The sequence below is a fragment of the Oryzias melastigma genome, linkage group LG20 (assembly GCF_002922805.2).
Source record: "Oryzias melastigma strain HK-1 linkage group LG20, ASM292280v2, whole genome shotgun sequence".
Lineage (NCBI taxonomy): Eukaryota > Metazoa > Chordata > Actinopteri > Beloniformes > Adrianichthyidae > Oryzias > Oryzias melastigma.
The window spans coordinates 24,147,308-24,169,679 of NC_050531.1; the positions used below are offsets into that span (position 1 = coordinate 24,147,308).

The window sequence follows — 22,372 nt, forward strand, 5'->3', positions numbered from 1 at the left end:
ATTTACTCTGTAGAAATAGATTTCACTCTGAGGTTATGTGCTTTGGACTTTTTTGTTTGTTTAACGTTCATTTTTCACTTTTTTTTTTTGTAGCTTATAAATTCTAAGTTGCATATATGCGCATAAAATCACCAACCAAAGATTCACCTTCGCCGCCCTTTTCCAGCTTCACACTGAATTAGACGCAGCCGTCTGAGGAGCGCGAGACAAACTTGAAAGGACCTGGTCGTATTTTCAAACAGAAAAAAAATCCAGCTGTTCTCTTGTTAGGATGGTTATTTATTTTAAATACCGATGAACGCGCTTCTCACGTGCATCTGATCAGACTGTAAACCTGGCCGCACGTGAAGTAACGCTGCGGCTCGCGCGAGGGGGCTGCGCGCAGTTCGGGCACGGCGTCACCCAAATGCTCCTTTCATCTCGACAAAAAGGAATAAATGTAAGTAAATCCCAAAGGACCGCTGACAGAATCAAATGTTGGAATGGTTCTCCCTCAAAGGCTTCAACAATGACTTGTACAATTCTCTCGAGCCGCCGACGCTGAAGTTGGCTTCCGATTCACAGCGAGAGCGTTCCACTTTATTTTTCGAACTCAGACCATCTAAAAACAGGTTCTGTTCGGAAAAATCGGAAGCCAACTTCAGAGTCGTCTCGAGCCGGCGTTTACATCCGCGGTCTCGTGGTAGAGGCGCGGAAAGAGGCAGACGGTTGCAATAAACTCACTCCAGATTGGCGACAGTACTTCCTGTAGATTCCATGACTCAGCTATGACTCAGACCAATCGCTGAAGATTGTTTGCAAATGGCGGTATCCGTTTCAGGAATTGACGGTGAAAGCGGCGGCCTACTTTCGCGAGGAGAGGAAGTAATGCATTTCCAATGGGGGACCTCAGTGCTTGCTCTGTCCATTGTTTTTACAGTCTATGGTAGAACCTGTCGAGACATTTCCATCTCTGTCCTTCCTCATCCTAACCTGCTGCACATCCTTCCATCTGTGAGTCATCCACCATCCTCTGCTGTGTGGTTACTCTTCCCAGCCAAGACTTTGCAGTCACTGATGTTTTTCAGATTACAACACATGTGTGAGATGGAACAACTTTATCTTCTCCTCTCTCCACTCTGTCTCCCCGTGTTCCTCTCTGTTCTGGAAAAATGTCTTCACCGCTGACATTTCTATTCTTTAATCAAAGTCCTCAACCATCCATCAGTCCTTCTGCATCCCTGTCCTGAAACTTCTCCATCTCATCCTCATCACCTGTTTTCTTCACCCACATGTCTGTTAAAGTTTGATCCAATCATCTCATATCTTCTCCATCTGCCTCCAGAGTCCATCCTTTTCCCATGTTGTTTCCCTGCCTGACAAATAATGTGAAAAGTTTTTTTTATTTTTATTTTTAAAGAGACCTAATGAGAGACAGAGTTTAAGTTTACCTTGAAAGACGATTTTTTTGTTGCAAACATGTTCAGGTCACATTTTACCATAATGGATAAATTGTAAAGAAAAATAATAATAATAATAATTAAAATAGCCTTTCTGAATATTTCTTTATTCAAATTGGGAATCAGGAGCAGATAAAAACATACCATCTGTAAAAGCTTGTCATTGTTATGTACAAACAAACTCGGCGGCCCACAAGCTCCCTGCTCTGCTTCATTCTGATCATCCACTTACAGATAAATAGATCCATGAACATCTGTTTTCCTCTGAGCTGGAATCTGGATCAAACTGTGTAACTGGATAGCGACGATATTGCTCCCCTCTTTTCTTGAACTGCTAATGTTGGATTTGTGTTGTGAGGGGCTGTAAGATAGTGAGAAAGAAAAAATCCTTATCTAATGACTGAAGGGTCAGACATTCATCAAAGTCCCACTCAAATCCGATCTTGATCTATTCTCAGAGCCTTTCCAGTGGGCTTGTCATTAGGATGATGATGTTTTTAGCCAAAGAACTGTTGTTTTCTAGGACATAGTTTCTGCAGTTCATTAGAAATTCACCTCTGAGTGGTGGGTGGGACTGTTGGTGTGGATTTAGCCTGCGTCAATTTAGTGTCGAAGCATATTGTTAAAATCCTGTCCACATTTCTGCGCCTTTGTCGTGGGAGGGTTCACACATTAATGTGGGGGGGGGGTCATCTGGACCCCATAAGAGAGCACGAGGGTTTTAATATGCCATCTCAGAAAATGTCCAGAAACGTTTGATGACCTTAAACCATTCCCAAATTCTCTTAAAAGTGTCCTCATACACCTACCCAAAGATACAATGGAATAGTTGTGTTATATCTTTATTGTACAGATGATCACATTTTTACAGAATGTCCCAGAACACATAAATGAAGGAATAAGAAGCAGTCTGTGTTGATTTTGCTGCTCACAGCTGTTTTTAACCGATCCTAGTATGGTTTGCCTCCAATGCTGTTGAGCATCTCCAGGCGCTCTGCTGCAGTGGGCATGTCTGGTTTGACTCCGTCTCTCCTCCTCTGCACCATTATGTTGTGCTGCAAAGGATCAGTCAAAGACATCAAGGATGATGGTGGATCTATACATTTATAGGCTGACTAGTTGCTGACACTGCATTTCCATGTGCTTATGTGACAGAGGTTTACTGAGGAGAACTTTGTTTAACAGCAGGTAGGAGGTTGTACACAGTCTGATGTAAAAATCAAACATACAGCTGCTGCTCTCTGAATGACATGTAAAGGTCTGGAGACAAAGGAACAAAACGAATCAACGTGGACGTCTGTCAATGTCGTTTTTATTGTTCTATGAACATTTGAAAACACTGAGTTGTGTTGAAGGAAACATTTACTTTTTTCTTAACTAAAAACAGCCCCTACCTGATCAGGAAAACTGGTCTATTCCTGATGCTTAATAATACTTTATCACAGACGCTCGTCACAACATCACATCTCTGCAGCATTTTATTTATTTTTCCATGTCTGAGCAGGAGACAACACAGAGAGAAACGTTACACTTAATGTAGACGTCTCACAGGCCAATGTACATGCAAACTCACCGTCAGCGTAGAGAGTAGGGGTGTATTCAAGACGAAAATCTGACCCGATCACAGAGTTTCACACTTGATCAGAGATCAGATTTTTATTATATTATTGTTATAATTGGCTGTATAGTTTATCATTGCAGATAAAACTCTACTAGAAGTCTCCAAATTATGAACGGATTACAACATTTTATTGTCGTAAAGTGTAAAAGGATACAACACTAATTACAGCAGGAGACGCTCAAAAACTGTTTAGTAAAGTTTGCAGAATGAATGAACTTTATTTATATAACACTTTACAACTCCTTACACCATACCAAAGTGCTTCACAATAAAAGAAAGAAGAAAGTTTAAAAAAAATAGACAAATTAAGAACAAAATGTTGCACTGATTTGGACTTCTGGGATCCACGAGTCTTAATAAACATTTAAAATTAATGGCAAGTGTCTCTTTTGGTCTGTCTTAAAACAAACGAGCTACAAAGCCATGTGAAAAAAAGATATTGTTTTGTTTCTATTTAATGAGAACTGAAAAGGAAGACAGCAGTGTGGCCGCTGCCACAAATAGAAAGTTCAAACTCCAGGAAAAATCAACCACGTCTCAATCAACCGAGACTACTTAATGGTAACATTGATCAGTCGTGAAAACTCATCATCATCATCATCATCATCATCATCATCATCATCAAAAGTCATTCATTTTTAAGAAGTTTAAAGGAGATATGAATCACGTGATCAAAAATGTTCAATCTTTCTGAATATCCTGAAGTTACCAAACTGTCTCATGAATAATTCTCACCTATTTTATTAGTTGCAGTGTTTTCACTTGATTGTTCAGCTACTCCTCAGAAGTGCTCGGTTTGAGTATTAAATGATAAAGGAGAGTTAATAAAATAAAAATATGGGTTCATCTGTTTATTAAATGTGTTCTTTTTTTATTGTGTTACAAAGTGATGGAATCTGGACTCGGTATCGACAGATACTCAAAATCAAATGACTCAGAAATGGATCGGGCACGAATCAGGATCTGATCAGGACATCCCAAATAGAGATTTTCCTGAAGTTCAAAGTCACTCATGATGGAGAACACCAGGAGCATCGTCCTACGTCTGATGAGGAGAACCTTACCCAGTACTTCCTGCAGTTCTTGTATCTCTGAAAGTAGATGGAGCACATGCTTTTGTCATAGTTGTAGTGGTCCAAACACTTCTGAGAGGCATCACTCTCCTGAAAGAGAAGCACTGATGATCAGAGAACAGGACAGAATACTATGGAAATGTTCCTCCACAGTCTCAGCAACAATTACACACAAACATGAACATCACAGACACCGTATCATTCTCATGGCAGAGACTCCCGGTTTGTATAAGCACAGGTCAAAACAGCTAAGAGGGAAACGTTTCAGATTTATTTCTACAATATGTAGTCTTACAGCATATGCGGTTAAAGACCTACTCTGATGAAAATGATGGCACAAAAAAATCTGTTTCTAAATGATCAGTAAAGCGATCTTTTTCTTTTTTAATTCAAATTTTAGAGAAAAATGTTTGACTCAGTCATTGCCAACTAAGGGTATATAACAAAATATCGAGATGAACTTTTACTATTGACCAAAGACTTATTTTCCACCATAATTAATAAATACATTCTTTAAAAATCAGACGATGTGATTTTGTGGATTTTTTCCCTCATTTTGTCCCTCATGGTTTAGGTATACCTATGATGGAAATTACACGCCTCTCATCTTTTAAAGTGGGAGAACTTGCACAACTGGTGGCTGACTAAATACTTTTTTTGCCCCACTGTATCATTCAAGAACTTTTGGAATGATCCTCATCCATAAAAAGAACAATAACAGATTAAAGATAATTAATAAACATGATCTGTGGCTGTTCAATCAAATCTTTTTGTGACAGATATTAGAGGATTTGAGTCTGACAGTCTATCCTGTATTGGCTTATTAATGTGGTTCTTAACAGGTTTTCCAGTGGTTTTCTCCATGTCTGCCTGCTGTTCTCTCACTGCTGCACTGAATAACAGACGTTCTGAATCAGATGCTCCCGGGGTTTTGCATTTGTTCCCTCACCTATGCATTTATTAACATCTCTTTGTCTGACATCAGACGTTTCAGCATATTTTCTGTCTTTCCTTTCAGATCCCAGCAGATGCTTGTCCTGACGGAGTCTGGTTCTGCTGAGGGGTTCTTGCAGTTTCCCTGCCCACTGTTGCTTTTGCTTAATCACTAAGAGGATGACACTGAAAATCCTTGACCTAATCTGTTGGTTATTTGTTAAAATACAATGATCTATCTCAACTGGACTCAATGAAATGAAATCCCAAATCTTTTGAATCGTCTTTATTTTAGCAGGTGGAGACAAAATGAGTGTATTGGTGCATTAATGTGGTGTTTTAGTTCTTTTCCTCCATGTTATGTCATGTTTTGTTCTTTGTCACCAAATGTCTTTATTTCTAATGGAACTTTAAAGTCCCCCTCCAATGAAAATCATGTTTTTTAGTTTTTAACATGTATGTGTGGCATTTTTCTTCTTGAAGAAAAAAATATAATAAGAAATCATTTTGTGTTTGTATTTTCGAGTATTTCTCCTTTTAAGTCGCTGTCAATCAAAGTCCCAGAGAAAATCTCTGTTTGAATTCCTGAAACTTTCTTACGTCACAGTAGCTAGCTAACCCGATGTAGCTGTAGAGGACGGAGAGGATAATAAAACGTCCCACTTCTGTGCTGTAAAGGATTGTAATTCACTGAAAGGTCAGACTGATGTTAGCTTTTATTATTTAGTGATTGAAATTCATGTCCGCTCTCCATGCAGTGAAGCAGGGGGTTGTTTTTAGGTAGGCCTCAGTATTTAAAATGAAACTGAAAGTAAAATATCATCAGCTGTCACAAATATGCTGTCCCTGTTTGATCCAATTAGCGGAGGAACGCCAAGCTGCAACAGGCGGTCGCGGGCGGCGGCGGGCAGCCAGAGGCAACTGTAAAGGATCCACCGGGTGGTTTAACCGAACACTGAACCGTTCTCCTGAACGTAACCCTTCGTCTGCATCTAAAACCGTCACCACTGTCTGCACACATATAGAAACTGACGCGCGATTAGACCCTTTCTATATTCTGGCATTTCATTAGATTTCTTGTTCAGGTGAATTCAACAATCAGCATGTTCTAGCATGAAATCAGTTCTGAGCTCCAGCTAGTGCTGCTGCTGCTGCAATGCAGCTGAAATGATCATGTTTTATTTTAGTTTTTCATGGTCTTATTAAAGTCTGTCTCACTAGCATGTCTGGGGGAGATAAGGGGCGGGGTTACACAGTTCACCATCATAAGCCGCGCCCACACAGAGGAAGTTTTTTTAAAAGAAGGCTTCAGATCAACAGGAAAAATGGCTTTTTAAGACATTTAGGATGTGGAATTTTAGTTAAAAACTTCAGTCCTAATTAAAACCCCACTGTTGTAGAGGACTTTAACAAAAATTATTTTTTAGGATTAATAAGAACATATCAATAAAAAATGTATCAGAGCAAGTAGGGTTATTCTGACCAACAGAATGACTGAGTAATAACTGTGGATTTCTACATAGAAGTCTGTGGGATTTTGCCCTCTTGGAGCCAGCAGGTACTTCCTGTTTGGAACCAGAGGTAGGAGGGATCACTCAGTCCAATTCTCTTATACATTCAATGGGTTTTACCTATTTTCCTGTCGCCAAACGATCAGTTTATCTATTCCATGTGGAGCACGGAAAAGCTGGATGACAGTCATTTGAAATGTGGATGTTAGATCAAACTTCTGGAGGGGAGATGGGGGCACGACGGAGAAAGGCTGGCAGAAACTTCACAAGGTGTGAAAGTACTTTGCTTGTCTTTGAAATTTTATTAGAAGAATTAAAGTGTAACATTTAAGAAAATGTGGCAGAAAGCACAACAAGAAAATGTGAAATCCTAAATGAATTTGGAGAAATCTTGATTTATTTTCTCTGATTTCTACAGGAAACGTAGCTGTAGGCTGACCTCAGTGCAGGGGTTGGTGTCCAGATTCCGCAATCTTCTGGTATTTTTATCCATCTGGTTCTGTGGAATGGTCACATTTGTACATTACTTTATCAACTGTTAATCTGACATAAACAGCTTTAAAGACACAAATGGGTGAAAACAAGAATATAATTTTAAAAGCCTTTAAATGCATCAGCAATCATCAATCATACACATGCATGGAGACATATCCACACAAAACTGCCTCGTGTGGGAGCTCACAGAGGTCAGTCTGCCAAATCTAAAGATTAACATCGTCCAAAATGGAACATTAACGTTTCTGTTGATTTTATCCAAATTTAGCACAGAAAAGTATAAACAAGCCATCTCTTTGCTTTACATTTTGATTTGATTTATTGATTTAATTCAACCATTAACTGTAGACAACACGAGAACACAAATAAACACACAGGTATACAGAAATGCATAGATAGGAAAATGATCATAAATATAAGAATAAAATAACCAATTACTTATAATCATACATACAGATTTTTGCAGCGATGCCCACTTAGATCACATTACATTTATTATTTATGACCTTAAGTCAAGTGAAGCTTGATTTATTGCTCGAAAGGAAGTGGGGGGGGGCTACAATATATAATCTCACCTCTATTGAGTTATGTCATTTTATATTTTTGCATTCCTGTCATAATCTGGTTCTGATCAGATCAAGTAAAGAATTCAATTCATGGCATAACTTGTGGTTGAAGACCTGAGTAACGGTGGATATTGGTTCATTTTGAACGAGCTGGTTTAATCCGATTCACTGACCTTGACATTTTTACATTCATCATTGGGATATATCCGTTTAAGAAAATTATCATTTTCATAATTTTAGTACTTGTGCACAAAATGTTTTGTGTGAGTTATAAATCAAGAATTACACACACGGAACTCCATTACGCACAATTCAGGAATAACGCACGTACAAACCGGAGTCAGACTGTTTTCTCCATTCACGCCTTCGTTTGTAACTTTGTCAAGCAGGAAGGAACCAACCTCTGAGCTGAATGAGGGGTCCAGGTCCTGCGGATCCCCGGGGCCTGGTAAAAACGGAACAATCCCGGAACGATCCCGATGTGAACTCTAACATTAAACCGGTCCCAGACGCGGTTCCCGGTCTGCCGTCAGCGTGCGAACAGCGCGGTACAGCTGTAACCCACTGCTCTGCTAACAGTTAGCAAACACGCAGAGGGCTGCCCGACGTCATCAGCAGAGGGCAACGACAACATCCAATCAGAACCGTGGGAAATGATCCCTTCAAACCGACAGTCCTCTGGACCAATGGGAGCTCTTCGTGCTTTAACGAGTTGAACATCTTCGTAAAACGAACCCATTAAAACGGGAACGATTGACGGTGAGCTCAGCAAGTCCAAAAATTTTATTTTATTCAAAGAGTTCATGAAGTGACGCTGAAACCAGAGTGGCAGCACCTTTAGCCAATCACAAGTGCGTGTAGGCGGGACTCCGGAGGGGCGTGGCCACAGCGAGTGTGGTTGACTCGCAGCGCACACACAATGGCTGCTCGAAAGAGGAGAAAGCAAACAATTTTCAGGCCCGCTGCGTCCCGCAAAAAATATGAGAAAAAAATTTGTAAAAATACGGAAAACAGTTGAAAGTCCAGAAAAACACAGCAGAAAGGATGTTAAAGCGACCAGGGTAAGTTTGATGTTCATACCTGTCACATAGACTCAGTTATTGGTCCCAAATATCGGAGTTATTTAAATTATGAGTGACTGGTGAGCTGGAGAAAAAGTTTGCGTTAATCAGTACCCAGCTTCGGACGGAGCGGAAACCCAAAGGAAGAGCCGTACTGATGAAGAAACAGCCCGCACAGTCCTGTCACCGCTCCACCGCCACGCTGCGTGACATGAAAACGCACGACGGGCAGCGAGCGTGACAGAAAGTGAAGGAAAGTTGGTCAAGTCCTCATGACTGACTCTCTCTGGAGTGTCATCCAGCGGCAGACCGCTGCGCTCCGCTCGACTCGACCAGCCGCGTGCGCCTTCACGAACAACGCGGGTTTTGCGTGATCCTCTCTTTTCTGTTTTTAAATGTCACCCAGTGCGGACCGCTGAGGCCACGTGAAGCCGCGCGAGGACCGCTGTCAGGCTGCGCTCGCGCGCCGCTGCTGTCCGGCAGACGGCAGGTAGGCGGCAGGTCGCTGTCCGCGTGAACCCGCGGCTCGCTCACCTCCTCCGCCGAGCAGAGGCTGGACCGGAGTCCGGGTCAGCGCTCCGTGTCCGTCCCCGCACATTTCGGGCTGTGATTCTGCCCTCACCGCGGTGAACGGGGTTCAGGAAAAAAGAGGGTAAAAGTTCGGTTCGGTTCTGTAAGCCACGCCGCAGTCCTCCTGCCGTCTCGGAGCAGCGTTAGGCCCTAACGACAGGACTCGAACCTCCGTTTCCACCTGCACAGCGGTGGAAACGTGCTGCTGGACGTGCGCCCGCGTTCTTTAGAGATGGCTGCCAGATATGCAAGAAAAACAAGCAACCAACCACTGAAAAACTCCAGCCAAAACAAGACTTCCAATTAACCTCTGTGTTTGTGTCTGCAGGAAGTCGACAAACAAACAAACACCACATGATGTCATAGTTACATCTTCCTTATAAACTCGAAATATAAATAAAGATCATCGCGCACTGTAGAGCAAACAGTAACGACTAATTTCAACCTCATTTAAATCCATTAAAAGAACCTCTGGTATTGGTAAACAAGCCATATGTTCTGTTGTATAATGCACCATATGAACAATACATTACAAGATTCTTGTAATATCTACCTCCATCATAGTGGTAAATTGCAAAAAAATCAAACCTATTATAGAAACCAAATAAATGTTCATTCAGTTCAATATCCCAACAACACGTAGGTAGCTGTAGTCTCGCATTTAGAGTCTCACTGAGACTTAGTCTCTTTTTGGTTTGCAGATAGAAATCAGTTGGAAAGTTTTCTCATCAGATTTGAATTGACGAGTTTAGGAAGTCTTGTCCTTTGATGAACAGTCAGAGGACGTAGAGATGTGTTAGATTTAGAAACGGATGAGTGCTAATACAGAGAACAGCTCTCATTATTGGAGCAGTAAATGATGCTGTAATCTGACTGGGAGCTAAAGAGGAAGAAAACTGTAAAAGCAAAGTCGAGTGCTTATTGCTAATGCTAGTTCATAAACAAACACAGATGTTTGTGGATGAATCAATTATGTAAACAAGACTTGGATGCACAAAATATTCTTTAGTTGAATACCAAGTGAGCTAGACCTGACGTTTCAGAGAGACGGCCAGTTCCATCTGGACGGGTGTCGTCTTGGTATGTTAGAATAGTAACATCTAAAACCTTCATGAACACACCAGAAAGTCTGATTCTAAAAGCTGTTCCACTGAAAGAGTTTGCTTTGTAATGTTCATCAAACATACTTCAACTGAAAGAGACAGAATGTAAAAAAGAATCACATTGTTTGATTTTTTCTTTCTTTTTTCGAAGAATTAATGTGTATTATAAATATCTAGAATTGTTTTTAGCTAAGACTTTTGTTTTTCTAAAGTGGGAGTGATGTGACAAAGAAAACATTCAATGCATTAATCTCTACCAAACCACTAAGAGATCTGAGCATTTCCAGCGTCTGCAGAATGTTTTCAGAATGTTCTTTCACCTGCTGTCCGATCTGGTCTTTGGTGAGCGTACGTTGTTATATTTTTGATCCTAGAATGTAACCAAATAACAGGACTGATGATCAAAGAACAGCTGTTACAATTTTGACTGAGAACTGGGACAATATCTCAATATAAGTTCAGAACTTTTTCCCTGTTTGGCAGTTTTTCATAAGAAAGAAAGCACATTGGCCTTTGATCTTCAGGTACCTCACTGCAGTTTCTATGATGTTCTGCAACATCTCTTCATCTAGGCCATGTTTCCAACACACAGCTCCTCCAGTCATGTCACACAAAAGTCCTCATGCTTTGACTCAGATTAGCTAGTCAGCAATGCAACCAAGAAGTCATCCTCCAACTTTTATATTCATAGTTGAATCTTTGTAATTCTCAAACCAAAACTCATGCATGGTTGTGCATCCCTAACCTGTTCTGTGTAGTCTTCAACAGAAATGTAGGAGAGGGGAATCCGGTAACTATAAAATGAACTCCTCAGCAGAAGCCTTCATGCTCAGCAGTACCATTACAGGCTCTTTCTAAGAACGCTGTTCAGAAAGACATTTGATTTTGTGATTCTGTTTCAGGTGTCATTGTGAGTGAGCAATAGGTGGCGCTATTCACAATGTGAAATGATCCCATGTGTTCTTGGAATCTCTTTAAATGTGTCTGATGGTTTTGATCCCAGCAGTGTCTGAAGAGTAGACAGGAATGTGTAAATTGTGTTGAAATGCTGCCTCCCAGTGGTTACACTAAAGTGCAGAATCTCTGAAAGCTGGAATTCACCCAGGAGTTTAAAGGGTTAAAAGACTTTCAGTCAGGAGTCAGCAGCTTTTTGAAGCTGTGATTTCTTTGGTGCAGATGAATGTGAATTTCCCCCAGTTTGATTCAAACTCCTGACAGTCCATTCACTCAACTTTACCTTTAATGTAGTTATCATTTCTTAATGATATTCATCAACTTAAAGACATTTCATTATTTCTTAAATCTAAAGAAATTGAATGAGAAGGAAACAGATGAATATACAACACTGAATTATAATTTAAAACTGAGTGTTCCATTTTGAAAAGATCTTTTCTACAACATTTTTAACGAACTGTCAAACATTTTGACTCTAACTGAAATGTCTTTACAACGTGTCCGTACACTTTATACAAAACATAAAAATCAACTTTCAGATTTGCTAAACATATCAGCCAATCCCTCTCAGTTTAAGCAAACATATTCATTTAATAATGTTTTTTCAATATTTCAATTCAACTTCGCTCTGTACTGTCATGCTTTCAGTGGGAAAGCTGGCATAGTGTGCTCTGGTCTGGGGTGATAACACTGCAACTCGGACAGATTTTTCAGCTGTTCATCAGTGAGGCGAGTTGTGTGTTTGATCTTTGTGAAGTTCTTGTCAGAAAAAGCAGATTCACAGAGATGCTGAACCACACAGGTTGGCCTCCATTATAACTGCAGAGCAAACGCCACTAAACGTTTCTGCCTGAACGGCTTTGAGATCATGTTGTTGTGTTACAAGTTCAGTTTCCAACTGTCCAGCATCCAACCTGAACATCATCGTAGTTCCTCAGCAATGTTGTTGTGTCCACATCCAGAAAATGAACGGAAGCGATCCAATCACGTCTCAAGCTGATCATGGCCTCAAAAGCTGTTCTCAAACTCTTGGCCAACTAGGTTTATGACTTCTGAGCACACTTCCAAAACTTTTTCAAAATTCTCAGACCCTTTCAGTGCCATCTGCAAAAAGGAAAGTGCAGCTTCTTTCCTCTGTTCCCCTGGGCTCTAAAAGGACTAAAGCAACAATCATACCTTAGCCTCGCTGTTCACATGGTTCTGTTTCCCAGTAATGAGTTTACAGTCAACCATCTGTACATAACACCTGCTGCTGACGGGCGCAGTGGTAATGCTCAGAGTTTGGACAATCTCTGTCATCTTCTCAGTGAACTAGTAATCAGCTGTGTGTCAGCTGACCGTATTCTGGCTTTTTCAACTCTTATCGTGCTCACAAAAAAATCTCCTTCACCGTCCTGCAGACATCAAACCCCTCATAGTTGTCCTCGGGGCAGAAGTGTCAGAAGTTCTTCTTTTGTGCAGAGCTCATCTAACTCCTTCCTGATGAACACAGTACACATACTGAAGTGCTGTCCATGGACCTGTCGCTCTGGATGCTAGACCACCAGCAAAACCTTCAGTCCTGCCAATCAAACACAGTAAACACATTTCCACCATTGTAGTTGTCCCCAGCTGGGCATCAGAAAGAGTGGACATTGATTAGGTTCCATCTTTAGGCACAGTTTTTGCAATTATCATGATCCCTTCTTTGAGGGTGTATTCAGACTGGAAGAACCAGATTTTGTTTTCCCTGAAAATCCAACACACATTTTCAGTCTGAATACACCCAAGCGGGCCCTTGTGAATACACCCTAATAATGTGCACATCTGAAAATCCTTTTTCTTAACGAAAGATCTAAATGAGGCCTTGGTTGGAAGTCTTCCTAGGTTTTATGAAAAAATATGTACTTTTTACACACATCCGCTCATACCTCAGGGGGTCTTTAGTGCTCATAGTGTTCTGCCTGATGTATAGTTAGCAGGTAACTTGTGTGACTAGGGATGTAATAATTCAGTCAAGCCACAATTCAATTTGATTCACAGTTTTAAAGCCACGATTTTGATTTTTTTCCCCCCCAACACAATGTAGTAAAGGTATTTTAAGGCCAAGTATGTTTTCTTTTTGCCCCTTACACCAAACTGTCTGTTTTCAAGGGAAAATGTGTACATTTTAAAAACCAGCATAAGCAGATTAAGCCTCAGATCTCCATGTTCTCCACTGGTGAGTTGCTGGTAGTGGAAGACCAAATCTTTCAGGAGCTGATCTGGTTTTTCCATCAGTAATGGTCTGGTCTGGTTTAGAGGTTCTCTCAGGTGTCTGCATATGTTTGTTGTGGAGGAGGTTCTACATGGAATTATTTTCCTGGAGACTTTAAATAATAATAATCAATTTCTGTAGTCTTTCTGTCATACTTGGTTCATGACAGACCACTCCGCAACCGCACGCGCTCAGTGCACCCCGCCCCTAACCCTCCGTGTGCGCGCCTATGACGGGGCGACCGTTCACACGAATCTTGAAGAGAAATTAGTCAGAGAGGATGAAAGAGAGATAAAAAAAGAGAGCACAACTCGCGGAAAGAAGTCAAAGGAGAAACGGTCACGTCGTCATCCATGACTGTTGTCACGGTAGATTGGTCAACAACCTGACATGTTTCCGTCGAAACATGTCAGGTTCGAAACAATCAAGTGTCTGATAACAAAATAATTAAATCAGCTAATAAGAATACAAACACTATGAATTTTATTGCATTAGATTGGTCAAAGTTGCAGTAAAGTTGCGATGAAAATAAAAAGTTGCAGGCTGCTCAACAAATCCCGGGGTTTACCTGGACTTGCGTTAATAGTTGCAATCGCAACAATGGGATATCCTTGAGGGTCTGAATAGAAGAAGAATCTCCTCCTGCCGTTACCTGTGTGAGCATGCTGCTCCGGTGTGGATACACCTGCTGAGCGCACGCTGAATGTTCGGTCCAGTTGAACATTCAGCGTGCGCTCAGTGCGTGCCCGATTTGTGCGTAGAGCTCAAGACTCGACTTAAAAACTAGCATGTTTGTATTGACTTTTCATTGAAAGTGTCCGCTTGATTGCGCGGTTGTGTGTAAGCGCACACACAGACGTGGGCACACTCACAGGTGCACCTGCATGGAAAGCTGTCAAATCGATTTTTTACATTTTCTGCATTGATGAACATGTTGAGGAGTTGTAATCCATTTTTTATTGATTCTCGAGGAACATCCTTTCGTGCGACACATTCTGATAAGTGTGGTTCCCCATGGCAGACGGGTTCTAGGAAATGAATAAGCGTGTATTCAGCCTGGAAAAGTGCATTGGTTTGGACTGAGTCTGCTTAATTTGGACCAGACAGACTTCTGAACCTTGCATTTGGTCTGTATTCAGACTGCCATTCAGCTGACTTTCCTGTTTCAAACCAAAGCTTGTAAACAAAACCACATGACTAAATATCTCTTCACTTGTTGGTCAGAAATTATGAGGGCGGGAAAAAACAACGAAAGAAGGAATAATGGAAGTCCTGCGTTTTGCAATCCTTGTCAGGATAGTTCACTTATTCAAACTTTACAATCACTGACCAATTTTGAACGTCTGTAATCAACATCAGGTTCAACACTTTTTACTGCTGCTTTGGTTCAGTGGAGGGATGCTGTAAGACGGTTATGAAGGCAACGACACGTTGGAAGGTACCGGTATTCTGATAAATGTTCATGACGGATAGATTGTTGGAAAAACAGTGAGAAGCAACATGGATCACGTTAAAAGTTGTTTGACGAGCCTTCTTTCATCCAAGCACATTTCAATGAGTTGCTGTGTCTCGTGTTTGCTTCACTACTCTGTGTACATGCCATAATGCCCAGCTATGGTGGCTATTTTGGTCCAGTTGTCTAGTTGTTACGCTCCAAGCACGAAGCTTATTCAGATTGAGGAAACTCGGAGCAAACCGGAGCTTATCCGGAGCAAACGAACGGAGAGCACCTCAAAAAATAAATCGGAGAGCAGTTCCTGGTCCCAGACAAGGGTCTGTTTGGATGTATTCAGATTGCAAATTTGTTCTGGATTATTGAGGGAAATTAACTTTAGTTAACATGAAAAACAAACCAAATGTGTCCTGTATGAATAGACCCTTAGAGCAGTTCTAATTTCAAATTCCCTTTATGCTTGAGCAATCAAATCATTTTCTATACAAACAGGTTTTTTGTTAAAGTCAATGAATGTGCTTAAATTATTGCAAAGAAGCTTTTTTGAAATGATCACAAATTTTCTGACTTTTTGTGAGAAGTTTATTGTTTTGGTTTTACACCTCAACTGAAAACCCCCAAAGTCAACCACTCACCTTTTCCCTCTCTCTCCTCTTGTTTTCAGGCTTTTGAGTCCAGGCAGTGTTGAAGGCGCCAAACTGGATAGGGTGGCTACATTAGAATTAGTCTGGCACCATGCTGCTGTCCATGTAGCTGCTCTGCTCTAGGGTGCCATGGCCTCGGGAAGCCAGGACCACCGTAGGCACCTCCTGGAGAAAGCCAAGCTCGCACCACCCTCAGCAAGGCGCAGAAGATCAGAAGTAAAAGTGAAAAAAAATTTTCTTTGCCCGGAGTGTCAGAAAGCATTCAACAGTCTGGAAAAATTGAAGGTGCACTCATATTCTCACACAGGAGAAAGACCTTACCGCTGCTCCCACCCTGACTGCACCAAGGCTTTCGTCTCCAAATACAAGCTGCTACGGTACAAAAAAGCAGCAGTACATAGCAGGCTGCCGCATTTTTCCCTTTACACTTTTGCTAACATAGCGCTGTGCAGTAGTGATGTTGATGAATGCTAGTTTTCAAATCTTCTGATTACATGTAAAGCATGCCTGATTCAATATATTGACAACAATTCTGAGTATTCATAACATGTGTCTGTGTTCAAAGGCATATGGCAACTCACTCTCCAGAAAAAAACCACAAGTGTTCATACTGTGAGAAAATGTTCCACCGCAAGGATCACTTAAAAAATCACCTTCACACTCATGACCCGCACAAAGAGGCCTTCACCTGTCAGGAGTGTGGCAAAAGTTACAACACCAAGCTGGGTTTCAAGCGCCACATTGCGCTCCATGCCGCCAACAGTGGAGACCTCACCTGCCAGGTGTGTCTACAGCTGTTCCCAAGTACTGCGGTCCTCCTGGAACACCTCAAGACGCATTCGGGCAAGTCTTCTGGTGGGACCAAAGAAAAGAAACATTGCTGTGAGCACTGCGAGCGATGTTTTTACACCCGGAAAGATGTGCGACGCCATATGGTGGTGCACACTGGGCGCAAGGACTTCCTGTGTCAGTACTGTGCCCAGCGCTTCGGACGGAAAGACCACCTGACACGCCATGTTAAGAAAAGCCATGCCAGGGAGCTGCTGAGGGTAAAGACTGAGCCAACAGATTTGCAGGGGTCTGGGATCGATTTGCCATTGGGGAGCATAAAGGGTGAGCTGCTAGGAATGTTGACACCCAAGTCCCACCAGCCCAACGCATGTCCAGGACTGGCCGTTGATCCACAGCCCTTTTTCTCCCCGAATCAGCCCTTCTCCTTAAAATATCCTCTGGGCCCCAATATTACCTCATATTCACCCCCCTCACATCAGAGGGAGCAGGCTCTAAAGGGAGAACTGGAGACGTTCCTGATGGAGTTTCAGAGCAGCACGCCATCCTCCTCCTCTGCAACACAGGAGCCCCAGCGGTCTTTCACCAAACCTGAGATGCCTGCAGAAAGTGTCTTGAATGAGTCAAACGAGGAGGAGGCCCTGTCCAAAATGTCCACACTGGCGGCTGTCACAACAGGTGACTCTCCTGCCTCATCTTCTCCTCTGATGGACTTTACTCAGCTCTTCAGCTTCCTTCCTTACAGCCAGGTTGCAGGCAGCAGTGGGATAGTAGTCGCCTCTCAGCTTAATGAAGAGCCTACACATTTGGCCCAGCTGTCTTCTCAGCCCCCCACAAGCCCTGATGCCTCAGAGAATCCACTTCAAGGAATGCCTTCTCCTTTTTTATCTGCCATGAGCACACCTACCACACTTCCTCGCTTTCATCAAGCTTTCCAGTAGTCAGGAATTTACTGGACATAATCCGCCTTCGCTCTAAAACAGCGACAGGAGCACAACTGAGGACTGCAATTGAACGTGCAAATAGGCTTATTTCAAGAGCCGATAAGCAGAGTAAGTGTTGCTTGATGATCGGGACTGACTGCAGGTATACACCCCTACACACACCACCACCATTGCCTCCACCACTCAAAGTCAACGGCCAACGCTGCAATATGTTTCTGCTGTCAACACGGAGAGCCTTTTCAACCATCATTGTAAGAAAAAGCTCCTTTCAGTTATTTTAGATTTGCCTCCAAAGCCATTTTCCTCCATTTTCACCTTTGTGGTTCGTATCAGTTCTGATAATGAAAAGCAGAATGTTATTTTTCTGCTTTTTCTAAAACAGTTTGTCATGAGCTGTTTAGTATTCAATCTGAGGCTGCATGTCTTTATGCCTCAGATACCCAGCAGTTGTTCAAGCAGCCGTTTCATGAGAAAAACCTCTAATCTAAAAACAACTTCCTTCATCCGGATTATAAATCTGTTCATTTTCTGTCAGCATCATAATGTTTTGACTATTGCTAAAATGGTCAAAACATTCTGCTTTTACATGAGCCTCAGTAACTAGCTTTATTGAATTTTGACGTTATTATTTTCTGTAAAGTTATTTACACCAGAAACGTTCTCCCTGTAACCAGGGGGAGGGATTACAGAAATGACACATGAATGTCATGGTCAGGTTCTATGTCTGCTGTCTTCAAGATGCAAAAAAATGACATCCAACTTTCAGAAAAGAAGCAGCACGTAAAGCAGCTGCTGTACAATCAAATCCACACTCTGATTACTCTGTACTAACGTACTCAATGAGGTCAGGTCAGACACACCGGTCAAACCTTCATTCGGTTTTCCACACCTGTAAAGTTTGTCCAATTCCAGTCCTTTGGACTCACCACGCTGCATATTTTCAGGTTCCTGTTTAAGCACAGCTGACTTGACTTGCTGTCGTCATAAAAATCCTACGAGTTGGTGGTCCTGAGGAAACCTACTTCCAGACAGAATCCTACCGTTTTTAATCTCTGCGTCTTTAGTCCATGCATTCAGTGATTTGGATCAAACACTATACTGGTAAATGACCTGAACTCTTAACAACTTGAAACAGATATTAAAAGAAGAATTCTGTTATCAGTTCAACTGAGCCAGAAAAAACCCCTAAGAAAAATAAATACTGCTCAACTTTCCCCAAATATTTACATTTTCCAAGTTGAAGCTAAAATACTTTCTTAGGACCCTACATTGTCTTGTAATCAAGGAAGTAATGCTGCTCTCTAGGAATGCTTCCTAGAGTCAGTCTGTAGGGGTTCTCCTCCTATTAGAAGCTAGACTGACAGGCTGGGTTCTACAGCATGTGGTTCAAAGTATATATCATATCACAATACAATGATTCCAAGATTCTAGGACCAGCTTGATTGGTTGGTGGGTAATGTAAACATACAAATGTGAACAAATACTCCTTTGGTTTAGTTCAATGAGATGGCTTGGAGGCACAGACACTGTTAGCAATCAGAACTCAAAATACTAGTGTTAACTCAAAGCCAGCATTTCAGTTTAGCTGCATGCCAGCACTCTAATGTTGACGAGCACATAGAGACACGGCCATGTCAACGTGCTTTTCTGAATGATGCATGTCAGGGAAACATGTTATCTGAAGGGAGAACAGCATAGATACAGTTCCTGACAGCATGGGGGTGGGGGGCCTTAAAACAAAGTGTCTTTTTAACCACCAGTTACCTCCACCTTTCCTGCTTTCCTACAGCTGTCAGTCAGTTAACATGTTATTCATTTGATTCTACAAAAACTAGTTCAAACATGCAAATGTCTTAAAATTTCTGAAATAAGACTGACATGGTTAAGGAACATGCGCTTCGTGATTACTGTATGTTCCTTTTAGCATAGGATGGACAGATGGTTCTTTACATTTTGATGCAATTTTCCACTCTGACATTGTTACTTTTACTATGTAATATTTCTATATCTTTCAAAGTTAAAATGTTGCATTTAATACTGCTAATTTACTACATACTTGCTGCCTACATACAGGGCTGTAAAGGTCACAGTCTGAGGCTCTTGGCACTGTTCACTGTGAAGTTCAACAATTCAGTTCTTGGACATTTGGGGTCAGGGAAAAAACCATAAGGGATGGAACCTGCTGCTGCAAAAGGCTGTAATGCATAGCTGGATGGTTTGTGGTAGTGCACACGGGGCAGAGGCTAAAAGGGGCTTCGTCTGCTATCAGCCCCGCTTTAGTTCCAATTGTATGTAAATGCTGAAGCTGAGAAAAAAGCCCGTTCTGGGAGATCCACAGAAGGGTCACTTTGGTTCCTCCCTGTTCTGTTACAGGTCACTGTCCATCAAGGCATTCAGAAGGGAGAGGCAGGACTTTCTATGGCCACTCCTTACTTTTCAGACAGTAAAAAGGCTGAATCAAAGAGGAGAGGCCTCAGTCACTGCTAACCTGCTGTTTGTATGTTCATCTCTTTTTATATAAAACTCAAACTAACATGGGAGATAACATTCTTGAACTCTTAAATGTGGAAGTTTGTTCTCCATTTTCTATCACACAAACATATAACTCATGAGTATCTATATTTGATGTTTAATGTGTTAAAAAAAATAGGTTAAATGGTAAAGCTAAATGCAGCTGAGCTGCACTGGAGCCTCTGTCAAAAGAGGGAGATGTTAAACAAAGACAGAGGCACGTTGTTACGTGATCTGCAGAGAGCAGATCTGGTAAAACTCCACGTTAAAGAAAGAGCTTTTAAGATCACTACTTCAGGACATTTATACATTTAAATAAGTTAGACTGTCATGACTAAAAACAAACCGGTTAAACATCAAGCTTCATGCAGAATCGCTGTCAGACTTTTTCAGAGTTGTTGGAAAATGATCCAAGCTCTGAAAGTGACCCATGGTCTATGGAGCAGAGTCTTTGTTCTCTATAAGTTTAGAACAAGACACAGGACTGCCCTTCTACAGAAATCAGGAAGAGGAAACTCACTTTAACAGAAACTGTCTATCTTCCTGAAAAGGTAACATTTTATGAGCATCTGCAGCCCAAAGGTCATTTTACATGGGAAAAGGTATTTTGTGTTTGTACTATATATTGCATGAACATGGACTCACCTGAATGACATTACATGCAGTCATAATTGCAGCTGCTTACAGTGTGCGTGGTTTGAAAACATTTATCAGGGTGGAGATGTGTATCTAGTGAAGCTCTGAGCTTTCACAAAGACTTTGCAATTTACAATTTTTGTCCTCAATAGCACTTTGAATAGAATGTCATATTTCTTTAAAACATTTATAATAAATGTATAGATTATATATTTAGATCTACCAGACAGCACTTATATGTAAATACTATAAAATGTTTTACTTTTACAGATTGAGTTTCACAGACAGTTTGCCTTTTTGCACAGGGGCTCTGTGTATGTCTTAAGCTATGCTTCTTTAAATTGAGACTTTTTTGTTTGTTATGAGGGTTGACATCTGTTATAGGAAATATTTAAACCTACAACCCCACTTTATAATGCTAATTCTGACTTCTGCTCGTGGCTCAAAGGACTTCTTGATGGGAAAAAGTGATTTTTCTGATGACACCACTCACATAAATGAGGAAGCTATAGTTTCATCGACTGTCTTAAGCTTTGAAGTTGATCAGTTTAAAGCAGATCTGTGAAGATTCATTCATCTAAGGTGGGTTATTGCAGAAAAGGTTTTAAGAAGGTCATCTGGACTCAGTTTATATAGGTTGAAGGCATTTCACCTCTCATCCCAAGAGGCTCTCTTAATTCTAGTGCATATCAGAGTTGAAAGGTTTGCACTTGTTTCAAATATGAAACTGAAACCAGCATTTCTTATGTCAATAGAAATCAACAAATTCACTCATGTCTCAGTAATTTAGCTAGAAACAGGTTTTTAGTGAGAAGCCAAACACTGAGCAAACTTCCGTGGTACAGAGATCTGTTGTGATTGTGTATGTCAGACATATTGCCATGTGCCTTGGTGTTGGAATAAGCTGCTAACATGTGTCTGCAGCTCCTGAAGGTGCTACAGAACTCTCTAGTTCCTCTGTCTCTGAAAGGATTTCATTTAAACTGTTCATGGGCTGAACTCTGTAGTTACATCTACTTCTGTTGTACTGTGACTGCTGTCAACTTGTTACCCATGTATGTGCCTGTTCTGGCCCTCCACCCCCACACCTGTCACCTCTAATACACCTGAGTCAATGCTTCGCTGAAGCAGGTCATGGCTAAACTTCTTAAAGGTGTTGCAAGCTTTTACTTTTTAATAATGCTGTTCTTAACAGTGAGTGAGTACAAATATCTTCATGTTATTTTCCAGATCTATTACACAAACTACTGTTGTATTTTTATACATATATAATTCATATAAACAGAAGTGAACTTAATGTTTAGGGTGTGTAAAATAAGTATTAATGCTGCCTTTTTTCAAATATAGGCATAATCCAAAGAAACAGATTATTTATTGCTTGGCAGAATAACCTGGTTTAATTCAAATACATTGCTGCTATGGGAGTGAAGAGTTGTATTTAACAACTCCAGTGTTTTTACTCTGTAATGAACGTTGAATAAATAAAAGAGGAAGACCCAACACTGTGTCTTTTTTTATTTACCCCCCACCCCCATGTCTGTCTGCATGTCTTATATCCATCTGTCGTTTGAGACATTTTACTCTACATCCCTCTACTATAAATGCAGCATTTGATGATAATGTTGTCACAGATGGTCTATCTAATGCAGGGGTCTCCAAACTACGGCCTGTGGGCCAGATCCGGCCCTCCTCAACAGGTTTTCCGGCCCACCAAACACTATCAGAGACGCTTTTTTTTTCTTCACTCTGGCCGATCGACCCACATAGAACGTTACTTTTTCTTCCACCCTTCTGCAGTCTGAACGGTGACGGGAGAGGATAGACTGTTTATTG

General features: G+C 41.2%; 2 protein-coding genes across 4 annotated transcripts; one reads left to right on the top strand and one right to left on the bottom strand.

The window, feature by feature from the left end:
- Positions 1 to 2,265: 2,265 nt before the first annotated feature.
- On the bottom strand, positions 2,266 to 8,333 carry chchd7 (coiled-coil-helix-coiled-coil-helix domain containing 7). The gene is made up of 4 exons (XM_024261739.2): positions 8,040 to 8,333; positions 7,017 to 7,076; positions 4,125 to 4,223; positions 2,266 to 2,494 (listed from the first exon to the last, which is right to left on the bottom strand). Exons 2-4 carry the CDS (start codon positions 7,068 to 7,070, stop codon positions 2,390 to 2,392), a joined length of 258 nt encoding a protein of 85 aa, XP_024117507.1. The 5' UTR covers positions 7,071 to 7,076; positions 8,040 to 8,333; the 3' UTR covers positions 2,266 to 2,389.
- plag1 (pleiomorphic adenoma gene 1) lies at positions 8,288 to 22,039 on the top strand. Of its 3 annotated transcripts, none has more exons than XM_024261738.2 (3): positions 8,288 to 8,397; positions 15,680 to 16,036; positions 16,225 to 22,039. In XM_024261738.2, the coding sequence occupies exons 2-3, from the start codon at positions 15,789 to 15,791 to the stop codon at positions 17,387 to 17,389; spliced, it is 1,413 nt and encodes a 470-aa protein (XP_024117506.1). In that variant the 5' UTR covers positions 8,288 to 8,397; positions 15,680 to 15,788; the 3' UTR covers positions 17,390 to 22,039. The 3 variants fall into 3 exon arrangements, with proteins under 3 accessions (XP_024117506.1, XP_024117505.1, XP_036073270.1); XM_024261737.2 differs by lacking the exon at positions 8,288 to 8,397 and adding an exon at positions 8,426 to 8,699; XM_036217377.1 differs by lacking the exon at positions 8,288 to 8,397 and having other exon boundaries at positions 15,821 to 15,875; positions 15,967 to 16,036.
- The last annotated feature ends 333 nt before the right edge of the window (positions 22,040 to 22,372 follow it).